This window comes from Oratosquilla oratoria, unplaced genomic scaffold, assembly GCF_046742065.1.
Source record: "Oratosquilla oratoria isolate Oo_2021 unplaced genomic scaffold, ASM4674206v1 SCAFFOLD79, whole genome shotgun sequence".
Classification (NCBI taxonomy): Eukaryota; Metazoa; Arthropoda; class Malacostraca; order Stomatopoda; family Squillidae; genus Oratosquilla; species Oratosquilla oratoria.
This window is the reverse complement of record NW_027467743.1, coordinates 407,501-422,500: the sequence shown is the minus strand read 5'-3', so window position 1 is coordinate 422,500 and position 15,000 is coordinate 407,501. Positions and strand designations below refer to the sequence as shown.

Below are 15,000 nucleotides of genomic sequence, written 5' to 3'. Positions count from 1 at the left end.
ATTAGGTTAGGTTAGCTTAGGTTAATTTTAGGTGAGGTTAGGTTAAATCAGGTTAGGTTAACCAAGGTTAAGTCAGGTTAAGTTAGGCTAGCTGAGGTTAGATTATGCTAGTTCAGGTTAGGTTAGCTGAGGTTAAATTAGGCTAGGTTAGGTTAGCTGCATTTAAGTTAGGTTAGGTTAGGTCACCTGAGGTTAGGTTAGGTTAGCTGAGGTTAGGTTAGGTAACATGCGACTGCCTCAGCCTGAGGTATAACCAATTTCGGTTAGGTCAAGTTAGCCGAGGTTAAGTTAGGTAACAGATGACTGCCTTAGCTTAAGTCATAACCCAGTTCGGTTAGATTAGGTTAGGTTAAGTTAGGTAACAGGTGAATGCTTCAGCATGAAGTATAACCCGGTAAGTTAGGTTAAGTTAGCTGAGATTAGGATAAGTTGAATTCGGTTAGGTAACAGGTAACTGCTTCAGCCTGAAGTGTAACCTAGTTCGGGTAGGTTAGGTTAGGTTAAGTCAGCTGAGGTTTTGTAAGGTAACATGTGACTACCTCAGCCAGAGGTACAACCCAATTCGGTTAGGTCAAGTTAACCGAGTTTAGGTAACATGTGACTGCCTCAGCCTGAAGTGTAACCTAATCCGGTTAGATTAAGTTACCCGAGGTTAGTTAACATGTGACTGCATCAACCTGAAGTGTAACCCAGTCCGGTGGTTCCTCGACAGACCTGGGCGTGTGTCTTGGCGTCCCTCATGGTCGTCTGGGTCGTCCTTGTGCTCGTGAGTCGAACCACCGAGGAGAGGAACCTCCTGAGGGAGGCCTCGCCGAAGTCGGAAACTCTCCCGAAGGAGATCTCCCCGAAGAAGGGAAGGACGGGAGGCCGAGGAAGAGGTCACAGGGACAAGTCGTCCTATCTCCTCTGGATTCTACGCTGTATCACGAGTCAGAGTGAGTTCGACCTGTGTTGGCCTGATTTTGACCTAAATCTGACCTGACTTGTTGACCTCCTGAGTTCACCGATGTATGACCCGAGTTAACATAAGTTTGACTTGAGTTCCTGAATTGACCTAAATTTTACCTAAGTTTGACCTGAATTGAAAAAAAACGAGGACATATCTATTTTTTCTAGATTAGGATACTCGGTGGCGATGTTAGGTGGTAATTTTGGTGACCACTATAATTGGAAAAAAATATAGGATACTAACTAGCTAACTAATAGCGCTGCTAGGTGATTGTTTGATGACCATTCATTCGTTGAAAAAATACATGTATATTATCATTATTATTATTATTATATATTATTATTATTTTTAAGGTAACACTTGGCATCCTGTGAGTGGATCCTGTAGGATCGTGGCTGGCACTTGGGTCTTCGTCTCCCTCGTCCTCCTGACCCTCTTCTCAGGCACACTGATCGCCATGCTCACAGTGCCCAAGGTATATGAAAAATATATATATATATATAATATATATATGTATATATACATATATATACATATATACACATGTATATATATATATATATATACATATATATATGTATATATATATATGTATATACATATATGCTAGTAATCACATCAACGTGATACAAAAATGCAAAATAACCACAGGAGAAGAGAAACTTGTAGACAGTAAGTACTCTCGTATGTTATATCTTCAGACTAAATGAAGTTGTAATATAGGAAAGTACTTACTGACTACAAGTGTCCCTTCTCCTGTGGTTATTTGCATATATATATATATATATATATATATATATATATATATATACATATAGATATGTGTGTGTGTATATATATATATATATATATATATATATATATTATATATACATATATATTTACATACATATATGTATATTTATACATATATATATATATATATATATATATATATATATATATATATATATATATATATATATATCTGATAACCACAAAGGAAACAGAACAAAAAATAATTCCCAAGCACTTTCGTGATATTTCGTGAAGTATCACGAAAGCGCTTGGGAATTATAGTTTTTTCCGGTTTCCTTTGTGGTTATCAGCAATTTATTGGATCACGTGGTTTTGTGATCTTTTTGTACATATATATATATATATATATATATATATATATATATATATATATATATATATATATATTTCACTTCACTATTTTCTACTTCTTTTTCTTTTTCCTTTTGCCTTTATTACTTGTTTGTTTTGTTATATTTTGTCCTCTTTTTTATTTATTCTATCGTTTTTTAGTTTGATATGTTTTGTATTTTTCTTTCCTTGTTTTCCTCTTTTCATTTTTCTCTCTTTTTCCTAATTTTTCCTCTTTTTTCTTGTTTGTATTTTTTCTTTTTTACTCTTTTTTCCTTTCTTTTCTTTTTTATGTTTTGTCTTTCTTTTGTTTCTTCTCTTTTTTTCCTCATTAGTAATTCTTAGTCTTTCTAAAGACGAGATGTAAAAAAGGAGATAAAAGTTCGGTTCGTCCCTCATTTTGTAAATACCCAATAAGGACCGAAAGCCAAACACGGACGGGCGAAGCCAGGGACTAAAAAAAAAAAAAAAAAAAAAAAAAAAAAAAAAAAAAAAAAAAAAAAAGCGTCACCTGACCTGTGGCCCAAGTGTTAGGACGGCCGTTCCCAAGGTCGCCTCCCCTCTACCCTGGCGATGTTGCAAACAGCGCTGCAATAAGATCTTATGCGAAGGGGGTGGACACCAAACAAAGAATATTACTTTCCAAGAATGTGACAAATTTTTCGGCTTCAGAAGTCAATAACACGAAGTCTAGACCTGATGTCAAGCGGGCTCTCTTTCTCTCTCTCTTCCTCTGCCTCTCTTTCTCTCTTCCCGTCTCTCTTTCTCTTTCCTTCTGCCTCTCTTTCTCTCTTCCTCTGCCTTTCTCTCTTCCTTCCTCTGTCTCTCTTTCTCTTTCCTTCTGCCTCTCTTCCTCTCTTCCTTCCTCTACCTATGCCTCTCTTTCTCTCTTCCTCTCTCTCTCGCTTTCTCTCTCCCTCTCTCATGATTTCTCTTTTTTCTCTCGCTTTCTCTGTCTCCCTTCCTCTCTCTCTCTTGTTTTCTCTTTGTGTGCCTCTCTCTCTATTGATTTCTCTTCATCACTCTCTCTCTCTCTCTTTCTAAAGAAATAATTCCTGAAAAAGGCAAGACATTTCACTCCCCTTCCAACCCCCCTGCTCTTTTCTTCTTCTACTTCTTCTTCTTCTTCTTCTTCTTCTTCTTCTTCTTCTTCTTCTTCTTCTTCTTCTTCTTCTTCTTCTTCTTCTTCTTCTTCTTCTTCTTCTACAACCGTATCCATGGGAACATTCCAGAATCTTCTCAAAAATGATTAATTTCCTTCTCAGGGGAACTGTCGATGACTGAGAAAAGTTTGAATCAATTAACGCGTTTTCCGTAACATAGTCACAGGCCCCAGGTAAATGTTCGAAGAGGGGGTTGCTTATTCGCAAAAAAAAAAAAAAAAAAAAAAAAACATAAGCAGCTCGCACACCGACGCAACCAGTTGCGTGAAACCAGTTATGACAACACAACCAGTTGCATGAAACCAGTTGCTCACGACAACCCAGCATGTGGCATGAAAACAGTTTCTTACGACAATGCAACCAGTTGCTTGCGACAACGCAACCAGTTGCTTACGATAACGCAACCACTTCATTGCGACAACGCAATCGGTCGCATGAAACCAGTTCCTTGCGACAACGCAATCGGTCGCATGAAACCAGTTCCTTGCGACAACGCAATCGGTCGCATGAAACCAGTTGCTTAAGACAACGCAACCAGTTGCATGAAACCAGTTGCTTACGACAATGTACCTGTTGCATGAAACCAGTTGTTTACGACTTCACAAGCAGTTGCATTGCTTCTATCCTTGAAGACAATATAGCGCCGAATGACACACTAAGAATGTAAGCCATATACGGGAAAGTAAAAATAAAATAAAATGGGTGCGACCGGTTTCATGCAACTGGTTGCGTCGATGTAGTAGATGCTTAGGTCATACTCTATTCGTAAATACCAAAACAGACGGCATGACGTCATAATCATTTCGTAAATATCAAAACATATGACGTCATAATCTATTAATCAGTATAACAGACATGACAACATAATGTATTTGTAATCAAAACAGTGATGACGTCATAATTTATTTGTAAATATCAAAATAGACATGACGTCATAATTGTAAATATCAAAACAGAGATGACGTCATAATCTATTAATCAGTATAATAACAGGCATGACGTCATAATATATTCATAATCATCAAAACAGAGATGACGTCATAATCTATAGTCTACTTGTAAATATCAAAATAGACATGACGTCATAATTGTAAATATCAAAGCAGATATGACGTCATAATCTATTCGTTAGATTAAGACGGACAAATGGGAAATAATTATTGCCAGAAAATAATTATGATTGTCTACTTTTTATCATTATTATTATTATTATTATTATCATTATTATTATTATTATTATTATTATTATTATTATTATCATTATTACTATTATTATTATTATTATTATTATTATTATTATTATTATTATTATTATTATTATTATTATTATTATTATTATTATTATTATTATTATCACTATTATCACTATTATTATTTATTATTATTATTATTATTATTATTATTATTATTATTATTATTATTATTATTATTATTATTATTATTATCATTATTATTATCATTATTATTATTATTATTATTATTATTATTATTATTATTATTATTATCATTATTATTATCATTATTATCATCATTATTATTATTATTATTATTATTATTATTATTATTATTATTATTATTATTATTATTATTATTATTATTATTATTATAATAATTATTATTATTATTATCATTATTATTATTATTATTATCGTTATAATATTATCATTATTAATATCCTTATCATTTACTTGAACAATACATAAATTGACGTCTGTGATTGACGTCACATGATGACTTTTTGCCGTGCACGACATGACGTCATGCTGTTACATAACCCTAGGTGTCTACAGACGCTTTCACACGTCGGTTCCGTAGACGCTCACGGTAATTTGAGAACACGACGTCGTGTCGTGGACTGCGCACGGCGAAAGGTCGATGCGTATGAAAGCAATATTAGTCTCCTGCTGCTACTTGCGACGGAGGTCGAGGTGACGACGGTTCGAACCCTACCGCCGGCGAGTTGGACCAAAGGCATGGTTCATTCACTGCCACACTACAAAGTCTTCTGTGAGGGGCACCGTCGTAGCCTCCCGATAGGGGGGAGTTCGCGACCTTAAACCCAATCGAAAGTAGACAGTACCGTATAATAATACTAAGGTCCTGTTCACACTAGCGGTTTGAACCGTCGCGGATCATGAACCTTATAAGTCAATGGAGGGGTTCACACACAACCGCTCAATTTTTCATTGACGATGCGGCACCGCCGTGGTTTCCACACGGCTTCCGTACAGTTTCCGCGCGGTTTCCGCACGATTTCCGCACGATATCCGCGCGGTTCAAACCGCTAGTGTGAACAGGTCCTAACCTTAGTCTCCTGCCATTAGGTAATATTGACTGCCTCTCTTCTTCTTCAGGTCCAACTGCCCATCGACAGTACCCAGGACCTAGTCACCCAAAGCAAACTCCCCTGGGCAATCGAATCCGGGTCCTTCCTTTACCAGATGCTGTATGTGAGTTCCTTTACCAGATGCCTGTCACTGTTCCTGTTGAGCAATGATGTCTTAGGACTTTTTTTTCAAACTCAGTGTGTGTGTACGTGTGTGTGTATGTGTCTTTTTTTTTTGTGTGTGTGTGTATGGGTATGTGTGCTTTCATGTGTGGGCGGGGATCGAATTCGGACCACTGGGTTAGCGATTGTGAATAGTCCCACTGCGCCGTTGAGTCTGATTACTTAGTGTGTGTGTGTGCGTGTGTGTGTGTATGTGTGCGTGTGTGCATGTGTGTGTACTTCAGCTGCATGCACAATATAACATGTGTAGCTTCCTTGATTTAAACAATGATAATAATAATAATAATAATAATAATAATAATAATAATAATAATAATAATAATAATGATAATAATAATAATAATAATAATAATGATAATGATAATGATAATGATAATAATAATAATAATGATAATAATAATAATAATAATAATAATAATAATAATAATAATAATAATAATAATAATAATAATAATGATAATGATAATAATAATGATAATGATAATAATAATAATAATAATAATATTAAAATTATAATGATGATGATGATGATGATGATGATGATGATGATAATAATAATAATAATGATAATAATAGTAATAATAATAATAATGATAATGATAATAATAATACATACATACATACATATACCAAGGCTTTTTCCCCCTTCCAAGGGAGGTAGCCAAAAAGGGAAAGGCATAAAAACACTCCCACCCATTTCATCCCCAAATACACTCCACACCCCTCCCACCCTTCCTCTCATCTGAGCACCTCCTGGATGACGGGTCATCCCTGCACCCTGCCCACCGCCCTGGGTCAGAAGCAGTGTCGCAAGACACAGTACATCCACAGCGAGGCCGCTTCATTTAATCGGCGACCCCCCCTCTCCGTCCCCCTTTGCATATAAGGTGAGGACGGGGAGAAATCCCTTCGGGCTGCGTCAAAATTTACTCACACATACTACCCCACCCCCCACTTCCCCGCCCATTCCTCCTCATGCAGTCACAACATCATCCATATACAACCATTCTCCACTCACCTCTGTCTTCCGTCCTCTCCCTTCCTTCCTCAACAGACATTCCCCTCTTCCCCAAAGCCCCCTTCACCCCATCCATCCACCTCATCCTAGGACGTCCCCTCATGTTCACTCCCTCCACATCTGCCTTCCATACCTCTTTTACTAGTCTTTCTTCACTCATTCTTTCCATGTGTCTAAACTATCCCAATATTCTTTCATCAACCCTATCTCCCAAATCCTTTTTCACCCCTGTTCTCCTCCTCACCTCCTCATTTCTCACTCTATCTAGCCTAGTAACCCCCACCATACTTCTCAGACACCTCATCTCAAACACATTCAAACTCCTTCTCTCTTCTTCTCTTATGTTCCACGTTTCTGCCCCATACAGTGCTGTTGGCACAATCACTCCTTCATACAGTCTCCTCTTCGCATCCATTCCCAAATGTCTATTCCTCATTACACTCTTTAAACCACCAAGGCATTTACTCGCTTCTCTCAATCTACATTCTACCTCCACCTTCACTCCACCTTTTCCTGCTACACTTGCACCCAAGTATCTAAAACTATCCACTTCCTCCAGTCGCTCTCCCTTAATGTTCACTTCCAGTCTACTGCCACTTTCACCCCTTGTACATCTCATCACCTTACTTTTACCCACATTTATCTTTAGCTTTCTTCTATCACATACTCTCCCAAACTCTGCCACCAGCTTCCTCAATCCCTCCTCTGACCCTGCCACAAGCGCAGTGTCGTCCGCAAACAACAGCTGGCTCACCTCCCACTTTTCTCCATTTTCTTTAACCATCTCCAATCCCTGACTCACTACCCTAGCATTCACCTCTCGCACCACCCCATCCATGTATAAGTTGAACAGCCAGGGCGACATAACGCATCCTTGACGAAGTCCCACCTTTACTTCAAACCACTCACTCTCTCCATTTCTAATCCTAACACATGCTCTACTACTCTCATAAAAACTCTTGACAGCTCCCAAAAGCTTTCCTCCTATACCATAAATCTGCATAACCTCCCACAGTGCCTTTCTGTCTACCCTATCATAAGCCTTTTCCAGATCCATGAAAGCCCAAAAAACATCCTTCCCCTTTCCTATAGCTTTCTCACATATCTGTCTTACCACAAAGATCTGATCTACACAACCTCTACCCGTCCTAAATCCACACTGTTCCTCACCAATTACTCCCTCTGTTCCTCTCCTAATCCTCTCAATTAAGATCCTCCCATAAGCCTTCCCTACTACACTCAACAGGCTAATCCCTCTGAAATTACTACATTCACACTTGTCCCCTTTTCCCTTGTAAAGAGGAACTATACAGGCACTACTCCAGTCCTCCGGTACTCTACCCTCTCTCCAGCAAACATTAAATAACCTCACCAACCAGTCCACCATCACTGCACCTCCTTTTTTCAGACATTCTGCATGACATCCATCCAGACCAGGTGCCTTACCTGCTTTCATCATCTTTACAGCTGCCTTCACCTCATCCTTCCTTATTTCTCCTCCATTCTCCTCACTCATCACTCTCATTTTCTTCGCATTTCCCACTGCAGCTATCTTTCCTTCCCTATCCTCCTTCACATTCAGCAACTCCCTAAAATATTCTGCCCATCTTCCCCTCACTGCCATCTCTTCCATTATCAACTCTCCATCTGTACCTTTTACCTTTTCTTCCCTACTTGATTCGCCTCCTCTTCCTCTCTTAATTTCTTTCCAAAACATCTTTTTATTACTTTCAAAATTTTCTGTCATACTCCTACCCCATTTCACATCTGCTCTCCTCTTTGCCTCCTTTACCTTTTGCTTTACTTCTCTTTTCTTTTCTTTGTACGTCTCATATGACTCCCCTGTCCTCTTTTGTAACCAATCTGTGAATGCTCGCTTCTTCTCTTCTACAGCCTTCTTTGTTTCCTCATCCCACAAAAACAATAATGATAATAACAATGGCAAGAGCAATAATAATAAACGTTTATTCTCGGCACTCATTCACAAAAAAAAAAAAAGACGAAGACTTTTCTATCTATACATAAATCTTCATTCATTACAAAAGGGAAAATATATATATATATATTTTCCCCTTTTGTTATGAATGAAGATATTTCAGTGTAACAATGGGAGTGATTGAGGCTTCTGTGTTGGAGTAATTCTCCAACACAGAAGCCTCAATCACTTTCCACTATTGTGTGTGTGGGTGCTTTTGCCTGTGTATGTGTGTTTAAGTGTGTGTGTGGTTAAGTGTGTGTGTGTTTAAGTGTGTATGTGTGTTTGTGTGTGGATGTGTGTGTGTGTGTGTGTGTGTGTGTGTGTGTGTGTGTGTGTGTGTGTGTGTGTGTGTGTGTGTGTGTGTGTGTGTGTGTGTGTGTGTGTGTGTGTGTGTGTGTGTGTGTGTGTGTGTGTGTGTGTGTGTGTATGTATGTGTGTTTGTGTGTGGATGTGTGTGTTTGTGTGTGTGTGTGTGTGTGTGTGTGTGTGTGTGTGTGTGTGTGTGTGTGTGTGTGTGTGTGTGTGTGTGTGTGTGTGTGTGTGTGTGTGTGGATGTGTGCGTGTGCGTGTGTGTGTGTGTGTGTGTGTGTGTGTGTGTGTGTGTGTATGTGTGTGTGTGCGTGTGCCTGGATGTGTGCGTGTGCGTGTGCCTGCGTGTGTGCGTGTGAGTGTATGTGTATGTGTGTGTGTGCGTGTGACTGGGTGTGTGAGTGTGTGTGTGTGTGTGTGTGTGTGTGTGTGTGTGTGGATGTGTGCGTGCGTGTGTGTGCGTGCGTGTGTGTGTGTGTTTGTGTGTGTGTGTGTGTGTGTGTGTGTGTGTGTGTGTGTGTGTGTGTGTGTGTGTGTGTGTGTGTGTGTGTGTGTGTGTGGATGTGTGCGTGTGTGTGTGTGTGTGTGTGTGTGTGTGTGTGTGTGTGTGTGTGTGTGTGTGTGTGTGTGTGTGTGTGTGTGTGTGTGTGTGTGTGTGTGTGTGTGTGTGTGTGTGGATGTGGGTTTGTGTGGATTTTCTTTCGTGTCTATGTATGTGTATGTGTGTGTATGTTTGTGTGTCTGTATGTTTGTATGTTTTCTTGTGTGTGTACGTATTTTCCTGCGTCTGTATGTATGTGTATGTGTGCGTGTGTAGAGGTAATTTTTGCTTGCTTGTGAATTAACATATATATTTACCTAATTCTAATATACAAGGTTCGTTTTCTACTAATGGAGTCCCGTCTTTTTATCTGTAATAATATGTCTTTATTAATATTATCATTAATTAATTAATTTGTTTATTTATTGTTGGTCTAATCGGAGGAATAGGTTTATAAAAAAAAAAATGCATAACGGGGTTATCACACTGGGCTATTTTTCCTCCGACATCCTACCTTCAACCTCCACTTGAATAACTAGAGCATGAGTTCGCATAGAGAATTCTAGACCTCTCTAGGAACATTTTAACAGAGTGCGTTTGTGTCTAACATGCATATAGGGTTATCACACTGGGCTTTATTTCCTCCGACATCCTACCTCCAACCTCCATTTCAAGAAATAGAATATCACAACTAACAACACAGTCGGACGAAAGAAAGAGTTGCGTGAGCGAAACTATATATTTCGATTGCTAACTGCAACCCTCTTCAGTAGTACAAAGTGGAAGGAGGATGCTATCTTATATAGCAACCTCTTACAAAAGAAAGGGAACTTGGAAAATAATAAAGGTCACTACCCCAACCCTAAGTGACCTGAGGTTGACATGAGGTCAGGTCAGAGGGAAGGGGGAGGAATCTTGTTGAAATCATTTCTGGTGATGAATAGTCCTGATATAATGTCTGGGGTTCATTGACCCTTTGAAATATTCATCGTTGGCACATATTCAATTAATGTGGATTCCACCAATTTCCTTCTGAACCCACAGCCAGATTTATAAATAAGGTCACATTTCTCCCAGTCCATCCAGTGATTAGATTTATTTACGTGTTCAAACACGGCTGAATTTTCTTGGCCATACTTAATTGACCTCTTGTGTTCATTCAATCTTTGTACTACTGAAGAGGGTTGCAGTTAGCAATCGAAATATATAGTTTCGCTTACGCAACTCTTTCTTTCGTCCGACTGTGGTTAGTTGTGATTTACAAATGTCTTACTACATTTCTCAATAGTAACTAGAATATGTTTTCGCTTACACAAATCTAGACTTCTCTAAGGATTTATCAACAGAATGTCTAACATTCATCTAGGTTTACAATCTCTTAGTTCACCACTCAGCTTTGCTATAATAAAAAATCATAACCGAAGTTTCTACTCAAAAGCAAGTAGCAAAAGCTAGTAGCATGCTATCGAGAAATGCCCAGTGTGCCACCACCTTCCCCGTGTTGCTTCAGAAGAAACTCGTCTTCAGGACATGGAAGCTCTGTAGGTCCTGAAATAGGGACGAATGTTCTGAAGTGGACTTTGTGGGGACTGAAATGCGTCTCCCGTTTTTTGTTCATCAAAACACGCTGCATCTTCCGTTTTTTGTTCATCAAAACACTGATTGAGTTGAAGATGATTAAAGTCATTCTCGACGTGATGCGTCGTTCGGTCGAGGGAACGCTTTCCATTTTGATTTGAACGCATCTGTCGCCTCTTGCTCTCTTTCTCCCCCCTTTCCTTCTCTCTTTCCTTCTCTCTTTTTCTTCTTCTTCTTCTTCTTCCCATTTCTTCTTTTTTCTTTTTTCTTTCGTCTGTCTTACCTTTTCTTCTATTTTTCTTTCTTCGTTTTTTTTTTCTTTTCTTTTCCCCTCTTTCTTTCTTTGTCTTTCTTCTTCTTCTTCCCTTTTTTCTTTTTTTTCTTTCCTCTGTCTTTCCTTTTTTCTTCATTTTTTCTTTTCTTTTCTTTTTTTCCTCTCTCGTTTCCTTTATTTCCTTCTTTTTTCGTTCTTTCCTTTTTTCTCTTTTTTCTTTTTTCTTTTTTTTCTCTCCTTTCCTTTCTTATTTCCTTTTGTCTTTCTTTCCTCTGTCATTCCTTTTTTCTTTTTTTATTTATCTATTTTTCTTCCTCCTTTCACGCCTCTTACTTCCTTTCTTTTTTTTCCTACTTTCATTAATTTTCTTTTCTTTTTCTTTTTCTTAATTTATCCAATAAATTTTCTTACTCCTTTCACTCTCTTTCTTCCTCTTTTCTTTCTATTCTCTAATTTCTCATTTTCTTTCTTTTTATTTTTTCATTCATTTTTTTCTTCCCTTTCTTCTATTTTGTCCTCTTTCTCTCCTTCGTTCTTCTTTCATCTCTTCCTTTACTTGCGTCTTCGTTGTGTCTTTTTTCTTTTAGAAGAAGATAAAAGTGACCGCCATTCCTCTTCAAGTGAAAATTAATTTCAACTCATATCAAAGAATGTTGCGTGCCTCTGGTCCGTAGTGGTGTCAGAGAAAGAGAAAGAGGGAGAGAGAGAAGAAGAGAAAAAATATCATACAGAAAGAGAAAGAGAGAGAGAGCAGAAAGAAATTTCATATAGAAAGAACTAACCGGAGAGTAAGAGAGAGAGAGATAGATAGACAGAGAGAGAGAGAGAGAGAGAGAGAGAGAGAGATAGATAGACAGAGAGAGAGAGAGAGAGAGAGAGAGAGAGAGAGAAGAGAAAGAAATATCATATAGAAAGAACTAATAGGAGAGAAAGAGACAGAGAGAGAGAGGAAGAGAGAGAGACGGGGATAGACAGACAGCGAGAGAGGGAGAGATAAACAGATAGAGAGAGAAGAAGAGAAACAAAGACAATATAGAAGAACTATCCGGACAGGAAGATGTCTCGAGCAAGTTCAACGCCAATCTGCCTTCGGGAATCAATCGATGACCTTTTCGGAGAATAACAATAGACATTATTAACCGAACACCTTTGAGGGCAAAAAATACATACTAGAAGCTTTGCTTGTTCAATACTACAGTTCAATTAGTAAATGAGCGTTTGAATTTTGCCAAGGAACACATACAAAGAACTAATGTCAACAACAACAACAACATACACACACACACACACACACACACACACACACACACACACACACACACACACACATATATATATATATATATATATATATATATATATATATATATACATATATATATGTGTGTGTAGGGTAACCCCAGTGCTACTTTGCTATAATAAAACTCTATCTTTACTTACACGACCAACTCTTCAATTTTGAAAATCACCAAATAAGAAATTTTCAAAATTAATTTCGTTCTTGCTGCACTTCTGACCCAGGGCGGTTGGCGGGATGATACACGTATGACCCGTCATCCATGAGGAGCTAAGATGAGAATGGGGTAAAGGGCGGTGGACGGGAGTAGAATGGGTGGGAGTGGGTGCATGCCTTTGGTTTGGCTACCTCCCTTATAAGGGGGAAAAAGCTCTTGGTATACAAATAGATAAAATAGATAGAAATGATTTTGTTTGTGTGGGTCGCCATCTTTATGTCCAACGGAAAGTTCGAGTTTATTAATTGAAATTTCTTCATAATCCATTCGTATGTTGTTCTTGTTTAAGCTGGCGGCACACTACGCTAGCATTCTACTTGCTTTTTGCTACTTGCTGTTGTTATTTGGTCTGAGCAGAAATAATTAAAATTGCTAAAAAGAAGAAAATACAAGATGCTGTCCTGCAGATTAAGAACATCTCAACAATTTTGTGTCTAACATTCGTATTCTAGATTTATTAACTTCTCTTAGTTTGTCATTCAGCTTCTCAGACCAAGTAGCAAAAGCAAGTAGCATGCTAGCGACAAATGTCTAGTGGGCCGCCACCTTTACCGAACGGGTTAGAGCGTCGCTGCTTACGGCGGAGGTTGAGGTGACGGCGGTTCGAACCCTGCCGCCGGCGAGTTGGACCAATGGCATGGTTCATTACATTCCACGTTACAAAGTCCTCTGTAAGGGGCACCGTCCTAGCCTCCTAATGGGGGCGGGGGGAGTTCGCGACGTTAAACCAAATCAATGTTACTCTTATTTGTGATTCATTTATTCATATATTCATCATATCAATTTGTGTGTGTGTGTGTGTGTGTGTGTGTGTGTGTGTGTGTGTGTGTGTGTGTGTGTGTGTGTGTGTGTGTGTGTGTGTGTGTGTGTGTGTGTGTGTGTGTGTGTGTGTGTGTGTGTGTGTGCGTTTGTGTGTGTGTGTGTTTCTATGTGATATTTTTGTACTGATGTATGTTTTTTGTCTGTGTATATGTGTGTTCCTGTGTGATATGTCTTTTTGTACTTATGTATGTTTTGTGTGTGTGTATATGTTTCTAAGTGATATTTTGTGCTGATGTATGTTTTTTGCCTGTGTGTGTGTGTGTGTCCCTGTGTGATATGTCTTTTTGTACTTTTGTATGTTTTGTGTGTGTGTGTGTGTGTGTGTGTGTGTGTGTGTGTGTGTGTGTGTGTGTGTGTGTGTGTGTGTGTGTGTGTGTGTGTGTGTGTGTGTGTGTATGTGTCTGTGTGTGTGACATGTAATTTGTACTTATGTATGTGTTTGTATGTGTTTGTGTCATCATGCGATATACTCTATGTATTTATATACGTATTTGTGGTGTTTATTTGTATGTGTTTTTTTATATACTTTATATTTTATGTATGTATGTATTAGTGATAGGGTGATACCAAAACGATTCCGATTCGAGTCCCGATACTGATCTAAACTTCCGATTCCAATATCTACAAAGGATTACAAAGGCGAAGCATGCCGACAGAAGACCTTTTGGTCCATATCTAGGTTGGATGCGAAAAAAAAAATAATGATAAATAAATAAATGAATAAATAAAAACTATAATAATGTAAATAATAAATGAATAAGTGTATTTTGTCCATAAAGTACTAGTTCTAATACTACTCTAAACTTCTGATTCCGATAAATGATTAATAAATGTTCATGAAATATTTGTTTCCCAAACTGAAAATAACCCTATGAATTATGATAATTTATCATTACAGGTATCGGAGTCAGAATCGTAGTATCGGGTATCGTATCGGAATCGTTAAAAGCCTTTGTATGGTCCCATCACTAGAATGCATGTATGTATGTATGTATGTATGTATGGATGGATGTATGTATGTATGTATGTATGTATGTATGTATGTATGTATGTATGTATGTATGTATGGATGGATACACATTTCACTAATCTCTCTTCTCTCTCTCTCTCTCTCTCTCTCTCTTCTCTCTCTCCTCTTTTTTTTTCTTTTTTTTTTTACACACGTGTGTGGCCAAACAGACGGCCACATCAGGGATCTACAAGGCCATTTGGGATGG

General features: G+C 38.2%; 1 protein-coding gene across 1 annotated transcript in view; it reads left to right on the top strand.

Annotated features, from left to right (window-relative positions):
• LOC143024007 (glutamate receptor ionotropic, delta-1-like) overlaps nucleotides 1-15,000 on the top strand; it is an 87,838-nt gene that overhangs the window by 49,516 nt on the left and 23,322 nt on the right. Inside the window, exons 7-10 of the mRNA XM_076182698.1 lie at nucleotides 713-935; nucleotides 1,303-1,424; nucleotides 5,595-5,690; nucleotides 14,963-15,000. The exon at nucleotides 14,963-15,000 is cut by the window's right edge and continues 94 nt beyond it. Coding sequence (XP_076038813.1) covers nucleotides 713-935; nucleotides 1,303-1,424; nucleotides 5,595-5,690; nucleotides 14,963-15,000 — 479 coding nt within the window. The remainder of the gene's footprint in view (nucleotides 1-712; nucleotides 936-1,302; nucleotides 1,425-5,594; nucleotides 5,691-14,962) is intronic.